Source organism: Ictidomys tridecemlineatus, chromosome 8, assembly GCF_052094955.1.
Source record: "Ictidomys tridecemlineatus isolate mIctTri1 chromosome 8, mIctTri1.hap1, whole genome shotgun sequence".
In the NCBI taxonomy this organism is placed as follows: domain Eukaryota; kingdom Metazoa; phylum Chordata; class Mammalia; order Rodentia; family Sciuridae; genus Ictidomys; species Ictidomys tridecemlineatus.
Genome location: NC_135484.1, coordinates 126,748,173 through 126,760,489, shown reverse-complemented (window position 1 = coordinate 126,760,489; position 12,317 = coordinate 126,748,173). Strand labels below are relative to the sequence as shown.

Genomic DNA, 12,317 nt, shown 5'->3' with positions numbered 1-12,317 from the left:
ATGATTTTGTCATTTTTTAATGCAGAGTAGTACTCCATTGTGTATAAATGCCACATTTTTTTTTATCCATTCATCTATTGAAGGACATCTAGGCTGATTCTATAATCTTGCTATAGTGAATTGTGCTGCTATGAACATCGATGTAGCAGTGTCCCTGTAGCATGCTCTTATGAGGTCTTTAGGGAATAGACCGAGAAGGGGAATAGCTGGGTCAAATGGTGGTTCCATTCCCAGCTTTCCAAGAAATCTCCATACTGCTTTCCAAATTGGCTGCACCAATTTGCAGTCCGACCAGCAATGAACAAGAGTGCCCTTTTCCCCGCATCCATAAAGAAGAAATAAAAGGTGGAACAAGAAGGAAGGAAGAGGATGACAAAAGAAGAAATGAAGAAAGAGAGGGCTAGAAATGGAAATTATTAGGAAAATGGACATCAAAGAGTGTGGTGAAATAATGCCTTTCAAAGGGCCCAAAAGAAGCCTGCAAACAGATTGGAGAGGACAGATAGTTGTGAGGCCATGTGAAGTACAATCATGCAAACTGTGGAGGTTCTAGCTGTGCTTTTAGGCTGGTGAAGGATTATATGAGATGATATTTAAGAGACTTGTGATGAAAAATTGACCAGTCTGTAGTTTGCTTCATTTTTTACACACGTAGGTCTCTGTGGCATATTCTTCCCAGTGCACCTTTAACTTCTTTATTCCTCAAGGTGTAAATGAGAGGATTGAGGGTCGGGATGATTACTGTGTAGAAGAGAGAGATGAATTTCCCAAAAGTGTAGGCATAGGAGCTGTTGGGCTGGATGTAGTTGGCTGCGGCACTCCCATAGAAGAGGGATACTACAGTCAAGTGGGATCCACATGTCCCCAGGGCTTTCTGCCAGGCCTGCACTGACTTGATGCTTATAACTGCCTTGGCTATGTGTCCATAGGACATCAATATCAGTGCCAAGGGCAAAAAGAGCAAGACCAATGAAGCAATGAAGAGCTGGATCTCATTGGCACGGATGTCCACACATGCAAGCTTAATCATGGAAGGGACTTCACAGAGGAAATGATGGAGCCGCCGGCGTCCACAGCGAGGTAGCCAGAGCGTGACAGTGCCCTGGATGAGAGCATTTCCTGCTCCACCCAGCCATGCGACCCCTGCCAGAATCTGGCACAAGCGTGGGTTCATTACAGCTGTATAGTGGAGAGGTTTGCATACTGCAGCATAGCGGTCAAAAGCCATCACAGCCAGGAGAACACATTCAGTGGATCCCAATGCCAGGGAGACATAGAGCTGGATGGCACAACCCAGGGATGTGATGGTCTTGGCTGGTCCTTTGAGGTTCCACAGCAGCTGAGGGACAATACTGGTGGTAAAACAGATGTCCACTAGGGAGAGGTGAGTAAGGAAAAAGTACATGGGTATTTTGAGTTTAGGGTCTATGGAAGAGACCAGAATAATTAGTGTATTTCCCACCAGAGTAAGAAGGTAAGATATCAAAACAGCCACAAAGAGTATCTTTTCCAGCTGGGGCTGCTCTGAGAAGCCCACCAGAACGAAGTCTTCTTTGGCACTACTATTGGTCATGCCCATTACCTGTTCAGACAAGAAGGAAAACATTACAAGAATTAAAAAGAGAGTATAATGTGTTGGTCACTAGTGACAACATCAAACTTCATAAAATAACTCTATGAAATCCTCACTCAGACAAATTACAGTGACTTAGAGAATAAATTTCAGTGCAGTGTCTTTCAAAAGTTGCAGAAGATGTTGTTAAAGACCCTCTACAGAGAGGCCCCTGCAGCTTACTCTGGAAACAAAGTCTTTCCTTGAGAGAGAACTGTTAGAAGCTGAGATAAAATCTTCCACAGAAGGAAAAAAAATACAGAGAAAGAAAGAAAAATGCCAAAGGAAAAAATACATTAAATTTATTAATAGCTTATGAAGAATCATCCAAATTAAATGGAAAAAATAGTAAAATAAATGCTTAATATAAGCAAATTTCCAGCCTTCAAGCATAAACTTTGAGTTGGGCATTCTTTTTGGATGATTTTCTTTATATGAATGACTTTGGGTTGTGGAGACTATAAAGATTCTTTCTACTGTAAAATGGTAAACACTTGATTAATATAATCATAATATTATTATTTATATCTAACTGTTTAATAATGGGGACACATAATACCAGAACCATGTTTTCTTTAGGGATTAGTTAATTCATTTATTCCATCAGCTTATTGAGGATACATATTCATGGAGCACATTGAAAACATCCCTCTTTTTTGGGGGGGGGTATGTGGTTACTAGGGAAGGGAATGTTGAATAAAAACATGTTTAAATCTGAAAGGAGGGAGTGGGGATTATCATTATGAGGGCACCTCAAAAGAATGAAAGAGCTGCCTCAATATGCATAAAACCTACATAGAGATTTTACCTTTCAGAAGGCTAAAGGGCATCTTTTAAAAACTCCAAATATTTATGAATGCAAAAGTTTAAAATATATTCACCAATTCAATGAATACATCTAAAGACCATAACCGTATCTTTTGTTTAGAATAAATAGACACTTTCTACATGGATGTGAAAAAAAATCTTTCAGGCCTTGAAATTCTTCCCTAATAATTTCATGCCCTGTGATTGTTTTATTGAGAAAATTAATCATGTAAATAAAATAGGTGAAATAATTGTCAAAAGCAATACCTTATAGTAATTACACTTATCATATAAAAGTGGTATTTAGCTGAAATCAGTAAAAATAAAATCAAGGGAGTGGTAGCGGAGAGACATCAAATAGCAACATCAAGTCCTTGAGGGATCACTCAAGAGATAGGGAAAGGGGAGCACTATAATAAAAAAAAATATGAAGGAGGACCTAGATACACACACACACACACACACACACTCACACACACACACACACACACACACACACACACACACATATATATATAATTTTGTGTATATGTAATACACATAAAATATATTGCAAAGATTTTATACATTTCCATGTCCAACCAAAACCCACAAATACATATATACATAATTTTTAGTTTTTTCACTTTACTTCTATCAATACAATAAAATAAATTCAGACATGTTACTCTAATTCTAATCCTGCTTATAGCCTCTACCCATCTTGGCCAAATGTTATTTTAGTAGAGTTTTTAACACACATTCTTACACATATACAATAGCAAAAGAATGCAATGAGAGATTAATTCTGGTCATGAGAAAGTATCTTACTTATAAGACTGTGTTCATTTTAGAGTCATAGAAAAATTGGATTTAACTCTGATGCAAAATCTGAAATTACATGTGCTCCATTTTATCTCCCTTTATCCAGATGGACATCACTTTAACCCCAAATCTCAATTTATTATTAAAAGTTAAGAATCATGGGAATAAGATATAATCAAGGCATTAATAATAGTGATATATTAAAAGAGAAGAAGCTCTTCATATTTTTTCATCCCAATAATCACATTTTAAAACAAAAGGAAATTTAAGTAACAAAGCAAAAACAATTTTTACCTTGAAGTGATAAGTCAGTCTGAGGCCCATGTATTGGTTGTAGGGACTGTTATTTGAGATTGGAGATCCCTGAAGACCAGCAAATGAAGAGAGGTTGAGAGAGGACACAGGCTATTGAATCCAAAAAGTTCCCAGGGACACAGTTCTCCCAGAATGGCAATTAATCTCAGGCTCTGTAGTATCCAAAGTCCATGGTCCCAGGAGATCATTCTGAAAGAGAGTCTTACCTTTCAGTACTGTTTAAGCTAGACAAAAACACAAAAACTTTTAACTTCTACTTTAATAACCTCCCAATATTGACTCATTCCATTTTGAATATATTCATATTAAATTTCCACCAATAATCTAGTATTACACACACACACACACACACACACACACACACACACACACACTAAATGCATCCTATTGGTAGATAATTTCATTGGAACATTAAAAATTTCTCTTATCCTTTATTTAGGTCTACCCTGAAAACTTAGACCAGGAACATTTTTATAGGACTTTTCTCGTCATTTCTTACAAGCACTGGGCTTGATGGAGATGAACATATGACTTTGTGGAATCACACCCTTAAAAATTCCAGTCTCTCTTCAAATGGCCTCTTAGGTCTGCCCAGAAGTCATTCTATGTGTGTCCTGTTGTTCTTCTCTTCTATCATAGAAAATTTGGACAAATTATTAAATCCTCCCACTCATCCCTGCATGGGTTATCTTACTCTGATCTAAGATCAAACAAAGGCCCCAAATGGAAATCCCATTAATTTCCTACCTGCTGCCTATAAGTATACCATATTCATCCCATACTTTATGCTTTTCTTCAAGTATACTTTTCTCAATAAAAAAGGTGAACTTCATTTTGGCTAAGACTCTTCCAATGTTTCAGAGTCTGAAGAAAAACTCATGCACATTCATGTTCTAGCCAGATGATATCTATGACAGGTCTAAGAAAACAATTGCAGTGATGCAATGATGGATGGCAACCACATGAGCTAAGGCCTGTACCCAGTACTAAAAGAGTAGCAGAAACTTGGACAAACTGCACAGCATATACAGAATCTGAAGAAAACACAGTTCACCTAACTTGATCAATTTTCTGTGCATTGAGTCCCAGGACTGAAAAATATTTATACTCCTCAAAAAAATCTGGATTTTATGAAAGCCTATTGATTCTTTATAAAATTTATTTCACATACAAATAAACAGTTCAGCCGGATATGGTGGTGCATGCCTGTAATCCCAGCAGCTCTGGAGGCTGAGGCAGGAGGATTGTTAGTTCAAAACCAGGCTCAGCAAAAGGCAGGTGCTAAGCAACTCAGTGAGATCCTGTCTCTAAATAAAATGAAAAATAGGGATGGGCATGTAGCTCAGTGGTTGGATGTCCCTGAGTTCAATCCCTGCTACCCCTCAAAACAAACAAACAATGCATAAAGATATAGGTTGCTGACTTCTTACATTATGGAAACATCTTGATGGAGAAATAAAACAAACAACACTCCAGAACAACCCTCAATTCATTTCCACATAATACTTTTACTTATCACATGTTACATTTAGTATGAGTTTTTAATGGTATATAAACAAAATACTACATCACTATTTCTTTTGGCTCTGCCTTCATTCATTCAACATTATCTTTGTGAGATTTAATCATTATGGTTCTTGTATCAGCAAATTACAATTTTTATTCCTGCATTGTATTACATTGTGTGAAAATGCCACACCATATTTAGCCATTGTAGTATTGATAGGTATTTAAGTGTTTTCAGGTTCATCTTTTATGAACAATGCTGCTATGAATATTTTTGCATATATATCTCTGGGAAAACAAAAATGTATGTTATCTTCTGATGAATTGCTTAGACATAAATTATATTCAGATTTAGTAGATACTATTAAGCCTGGAAATTGATGTAAACACCTATACTCCTCAGGTCTTAGGAATTCCAATTGCTCCACATCTATGCCTACACTCAGTATTTTGTGTTCTTTTAATTTTAATCCATCTGGTAGTAAGTAATGGATATTTCATTACTATTTACGCCCCTGATGACTAATAAAATTGACCAGATTATTTTGTTTAAAATTCATTGAGACATCTTATGTATCATACTTGTTCAAGTCTCTAGGTTTTTTTTCAAGTTGACTTCTAAAAAATATTTACATATATCAGAAGTTTGAAAAATAAAAGGAAAAATTCAAATACTTGTTTTAGTCAAGTGTAACTGTAGCAAAACAGAAAACTAAAGGATAGTCTGACAAAATAACATAGGTTTGAAATATTATGAAGTCCATTATGAAATAAATCATACTCATTGCCCAAATTGAATTTATTCCAGAGCCAAAACATGAATAATGATAATTCACCAAAATAACAGAATTAAGGAAGGAAAAATTACATAATTATATCAATAGATCCTAAATCAGCTTTTGATAAAAATCAAGGTTCACAAAAATATTTTTTTTGTAAACTATGAATAGATTAAGACACGCTAAACTTTTTTAAAAATTTGGATTTTCAGGTCACTAGAAGGAGTAATATTTTTTCATTAGATGCTACTGTAATCATTCATATGTAAAAGGAGACATGTGACTGCTATCACACCATCCATAAATATTTTGCCTGAAGATTATAAAACCAATGATGAAATGAAAAAATCTGTACATTCATGACATCATCACAGGAATGCTTTCTTACAAAATCAGTAAATTATTGAAATATTAAACCATGAAGGAAAAGTTTGATTGATTTGACTATATTGAAATTACCGAAAAGCTTTGTCATTGCCCTTGGGGTGAATTCTTAGGAAAGACCCTGCTCTTTCCTGGCACAGTATACTTCTTCTTAGAAAGTCTTCCTACTATATACATATCCGTGCCCATACTGGTTTGTATATTCTTTCCCTTCCCTCTAGCTTCCTTCTGTAATATCTCCTTCTTTCTCTCTCTCTCTCTCTCTCTCTCTCTCTCTCTCTCTCTCTCTCTCTCTCTTTGTTTTTGTTTCTTTCTCTCAGTTTGCATACTCTCCTGGGTTTCTGTCAATCCCCCCGTCCCTCATCTCATACACAACCATTCATGCCTGCCAGACTAAAATCCCTTCCTGCTCCAAATCAGTCCCAAAGTTCATGGAAATACATTCCTGTTCTGAAGTATGCAGGGATTCATAATGCTCATTTATTGTCTTTTTTTGTATTTAGAATTTATTTAATACTGGCTATATTATTTTGCTTAATGATAATGGTTTCTTGTTCTTTCTTTTCTTGGACAATCTTGCTAACACTTTATCAATTTTGCTTATCTCTTTCAAAAGTGTACCAAAAAGTACATTTTAATAATTTGAAAACCTTGTCAATATTCTCATTTGTAAACTTGTTACTATTATTTTATATTCTTTTATTTGTGACCTGAAAGCAGGCATTTTAACTACTGATCTGAGAATATTTTATTAGGAAAAGTGGCTTCTTTTATCACTTGTAAATACATAGTGAAATATTACTCAGCCATAAAGAAGAATGAAATTACGGTATTTGCTCTCAAGTGAGTGGAACAAGAGGCTATCATATTAAGTGAAATAAGCCAATCACAGAAAAGGAAGGCCAAATGTTCTCTCTGGTGTACAGATCGTGACTCACAATAGGCAGGGTTCAGGGAGGGAGGAATGAGGTTCACTAGATTGGACAGGGGGAGTGGGAGGGTGGAAGAGGGAATGAGAATGGGAAAAATCAGTAAAATTAATTGTACAGAACTTTCCTTTATTCATATATGCACACAATACTATTGCAACTCCACATTATGTACAACCACAAAAATGGGAAGTTATGCTTCATGTATGTATGATATTTCAAAATATGTTCATGTAAAACTAAAAAGAACAATTAAAAATGTAATTAAATGACAACAACAACAACAAAAAAATAGAAAAATCATGTGCAGTCTAAAACTCCTCTCCAGGGGCATGGAAAGAGCCACACTCTAGTATGGGCAGAGAAGAATAAAGTAATGTTTATTCTGATTTGATAGTGCTCCTTGAAGAATCTCACTGTTAACAGACAGGTGTGTTTTGAGCTTTGCTAGATGTCAGGCCCATAACATGCATTGTCTCACTTGCTCCTCACCCTGGTATCATGAAATTGGCACTATTACTCTGTTATGTAGATTTGAAGATTAAGCAACTGATTCCAGGAGTTAGAACTAAGTTGGTGTGACTCTGGTGCCCAAAACCTTAGAAGAAACAAGATATTCTTCTAGAATTCATTGGAATGTTCATTTTTCTTCACATAATACACAAGTCCTTAAGCGATTTGGTTCATTTCACAATTCCAAGACTATCTCATATGATTTCTGATTCTTATTCTCTTAACTATAATGGAGTACTTGAATTCCTTTTAAAACAGCCCTTTATTCTCATATATTTATCAATTATTAGTACATGAAAAGTGATATGCAATACAGAAAAGAAAGAAGTTATTATTGAATGAGAACATTTAGGTGAAATAGGTAAGACTTAAGTTTGGCTTTGAGAAGCTGATATAGTAAATATTCTAAGGTTAATAAAAAGAAAATATTCATAAACTGCTGTTTAAATATGAATTACAAATGGTGAGGAAAACAGAAAAATTCAATGAAGATAATGGAGAACCTGAGATTTTGTGCTACTATAGAATTCATTCTGTAACATTTAAGTGTCATTTAAAATTGGAATAGCATAGTCATAAATAGAATGAAATTATTTTAGAATAATCAAAGTTGTCATTTAGAAAGACCATGAAGAGAACAATATGGACATTTAAAAAATTTGGTCACACATAGCTCAAAAGCTAGAAGGTGACCCACATGGAGCCTATGGGCCAGGTGTGAAAGGCTATATGGCAGAAAATCTATTACACATTTGGGTGCATTCACAATCACTAAATTAAACTTTGCCCTCCAGATCAAACATGCCTTTAAAACTATTTTTTCTCAGAGCTATATATTTTCAATCTTTTTAAGGAGCAGAATAGAAGATTTGAACTAGGGCAGTGGCATCGTGAATGTGATGGATGAAATGTGTTAAGACACCACGAGGAATAGTTTGGAGAAGATTTTCCTATGGCTGTGATGATAAGGGAAGTCTAAATATAATGAAGAATCCACATTCCAACTTTACACAAAGTTAGAGGAGTTACCAAAAAGATAGAGAATAGTTGGGCATAGTTAAATGTTGTTGAACTAATAGTAGGAAGTGATTGAAGACAGAGAAATCATTAAATCAGTAAGGTCAATCAAGTTATGAAGTTTGGAAAAGTATAAGTGGTTCAGAAGTAGCTAACAATTATTGGGTGGTTGTTATTAATACATAATAGATAGCTTTGAGCTTAACTGTTTACCAATCAGATTTACTTATCACAGTATTCAAGTAAGATAGGAACTATTGTTCCCACTCTTGTACTGTTGAGGAAACTGTGAATTGGCATTATAGAGATATGTATTTAAACATTATTCTAGTTGATTGGTTTCATAGGACTGGGCTTTGAACCCAAGCACTCTGACTCAAAGTTTCAACAATATTCTTTAGAGAAATATTCCAAAGTCAAAATTGGTACTTGATTCCAAATTGGGGCTGATACACAGAGGTGTGAAGAGAGATTTTGATTGGTTTTAGTGTTTCCAGGAAAAAACCAAATAAATAAATAAATAAATAAATAAATAAAATTCAAATGAATAAATAAATTAACAAATAAAAAATCTAACTATCAATTAATATAAAATGTGAAACAAACACAAACCACACAAAGAAGCGCATGTTGAGAATGACAGAAGTTGTGTGGGAGGACTATGAAGAATTCTGAGTACCATTCTATTTTTTAAAATCTTTTAAGTAATTGTTAAATTTACTCAGTATTTATTACTGCCATGACTTTTTTACAGTTTGCATGAATCAAGTTTATTTCATTGTCACTGAACATGTCAGAAGTGATTGAGAAATGTACAGGTAAGGTAAAGAGCAGAGGGTCATGATCGGCAAGTGAGTAAAACAAACCTTGAAACCAAGACAGTGTGGCTACAGATTCTACATGGTCAAAAGCAACAAAGACACTGGGAAGGCATGAGACTGTTACATAGAATTGAATGCAAGATTTTACCAAGAGCCTGGATCAAGCTGAAACTAGGTTGTGTGAATATATAGTATTTATTAAATTATTTAGTAAGTATTTATCTATTGTAGAATTGTTCTACAAAGGAAATACTACAATATTTCTTCATGCTAATATATACTTTTCAAATTTTCAAATAATAAATAATATTTTAATTCTCTAATTATATTTGCATGCATATATGTATATATGTGCAGTGAAAATCTACAAAATTTTCCATTCTTACTATATGTGTAGCATTTAATTTATATGAAATGTATTCATATAAAATCCATTTAATAAGAGAGTTTGTGAAAATATTTGTAACACATACAAGGTTCCATGTGCTACAGAAGTGGAATCTAAATGTTCTTTTTTGAGACAATGTGGTCCACACTGTACATAAATGCAGATAGAGAGGCACTCAGTCACACATGAACTGCACGTTAGGGAGAAGTTATTTAATATGGAAACTCTTTAATAAGTTTCCAGTACAGAAAGTCGCTGCCCTTTGATTTTTCCATTAGAAATTTTGTTCTCTCCTCAGCAGTCTCCTCAGGGCTCCTTTCACATCCTTGTTCCTCAAGGTGTATATGAGGGTGTTTAGGGTGGGAGTCACAACAGCATAAAAGAGTGTGAGGAACATGCCCTGACTGTGGCCAAAGGATCTCTGTGGCTGGATGTACATGACTGAGCTAGTCCCCAAATAAAGGGACACCACTAGTAGATGAGAGCCACAGGTCCCTAGAGCCTTGCGCCAAGCTTGGGATGACTTAATTTTTATCACATCATGCGCGATGAACCCATAGGAGACAGATATCAATGCCATGGGAAGGAGGAGGAGACCTAATGTATCCACAAAAAGCTGGACTTGGTTTGCATTGATGTCAACACATGTCAACTTGATCATGGCAGGTACTTCACACAAGAAGTGGTGGAGGCGATGGAGCCCACATCGAGGAAGCCACAGGGTGATGGTGCTTTGGATGAGAGTGTTTCTTACTCAACTTAGCCAGGCTATTCCTGCTAGGGCCTTGCAGAATGATGGGTGCATGACAGTCGTGTAGTTGAGAGGTCTGCAGACAGCCACATAGCGGTCAAATGCCATGATAGTAAGGAGAACACACTCAGTGGAACCTAAGGAGAGGGACACGTAGAGTCGTAGGATACAGCCAGTGGATGTGATGATCTTGGCTGGTCCCCTCAGGTTCCACAACAGCTGGGGCACGATGCTGGTAGTGAAGGCAAGGTCAAAAAAGGAGAGATTAGTGAGGAAGAAGTACATAGGTGTGTGGAGTTTGGAATCCAGGCGGGAGACCATGATGATGGCTGTGTTGCCCACAAGGATCAGAAGATAGGATATCAAAACTACCACAAAAAGGATGATTTCCAACTGGGGCTGGTCTGAGAATCCAAGCAAATAAAACCTCCCTCATGGGTTTCATTGTTTTCTTCCATCAGTCTTCAAAGGTAAAAGAGGAAAATAGAAATTCAATCTAGGGAAGTATCATTATTACTATTTACCTACAACATTTGGGATAAAATCTTAGGTAAGATTCTTAACCAGTGAAATTACACAAAAAAAGGAAAGATAATTATTAAAAGAAATTTAGGAATTTCTTTTAATGCAAAGGCATTTTTGTGTCATTTCTTGGTCACATTAACTATTTGACACCTCCCCTTTTTTTCATGAACTCTCTCTTCCCCCTAATTGTCAAAAGTTACTATTAAAGACAATCTACTTAAGAAAAGCTTCCATGTGGTTGCAGTGACAAAAATCTGACTAACATACCACTCAAACCTGATAATAACAACTTAGAGGAGGAAAAGTTCATTTTGAGCCTATGGTTTCAGAAATTCAGTCCACAGTCAGCCAACTCCATGGTTCTAGGCTTGAGGTGAGATGGAACATCATGGAAGAAGGGCATGGTGGAGGAAACATGCTACTTCATGGTATCTGGGATGCAGGGAGAGAGAGAGAGAGAGAGAGAGAGAGAGAGAGAGAGAGAGAGAGAGAGAGAGAGAGAGAGAGAGAGGAGCCAGGGGGACAAGGCATAATCCTCAAGAGCACATCAACAGTGACCCACCTCCAGCCATACCCCTCATACCTACAGTTACCACCCAGTACAATGGACCTTTCAGTGATTCATTCATAAAATACATTAGGCTACATTTCTAATAATCTAATCATTTCACCTCTAAATGTTCCTGTATTACCACAGGAGCTTTTGGAAAACTCCTCATATCCAAACTATAACAGTGGCTATCTAAGTGGGAGGGGAGTAACAGGTGAATGCTGAGACTAATTTTAAGCTATCATTGAATGGATTTTTAGTTATCATTGTTCATAGTAATAGAAATTGCAATACAGAAAAATAGTGGATAACAGTGAAGAATTTGGTCAGGAAAATAACTGGAATGTATTTTGTGTCTTATGTCTCACAGACAAGATGATTGATGATAAATTTTCTTACATTTAATTATCTGATATGAGTGACATAGGTTTAGACTCAGGTGTCAATATAGAAGGAAACTAATTAAAGCTACATTTTCTTTAATAACCTACTTAGGAGTGCTTACATAAAATCTTTTACCTCCTAAATGTGAGAAAAAATAGGTCCTATATACATATGAAAAAACACAGGTACAAAATCTCAGATGTGCACTCATTTGTTGAGACAGATAACCATG

General features: G+C 35.8%; 1 protein-coding gene and 1 pseudogene across 1 annotated transcript; both read right to left on the bottom strand.

Annotated features, from left to right (window-relative positions):
- Nucleotides 1–643: 643 nt before the first annotated feature.
- Nucleotides 644–1,579, bottom strand: LOC144365904 (olfactory receptor 2G3-like). Its single transcript, XM_078018611.1, has one exon. It carries the CDS (start codon nt 1,577–1,579, stop codon nt 644–646), a length of 936 nt encoding a protein of 311 aa, XP_077874737.1.
- Nucleotides 1,580–10,149: 8,570 nt separating this feature from the next.
- Nucleotides 10,150–11,723, bottom strand: LOC106145552 (olfactory receptor 2G3-like; annotated as a pseudogene).
- Between the last annotated feature and the right edge of the window lie 594 nt (nt 11,724–12,317).

Coding starts and splice junctions, on each gene's coding strand:
- LOC144365904 (XM_078018611.1), bottom strand. CDS start 1,579: ATGGGCATGACCAATAGTAGTGCCAAAGAAGACTTCGTTCTGGTGGGC.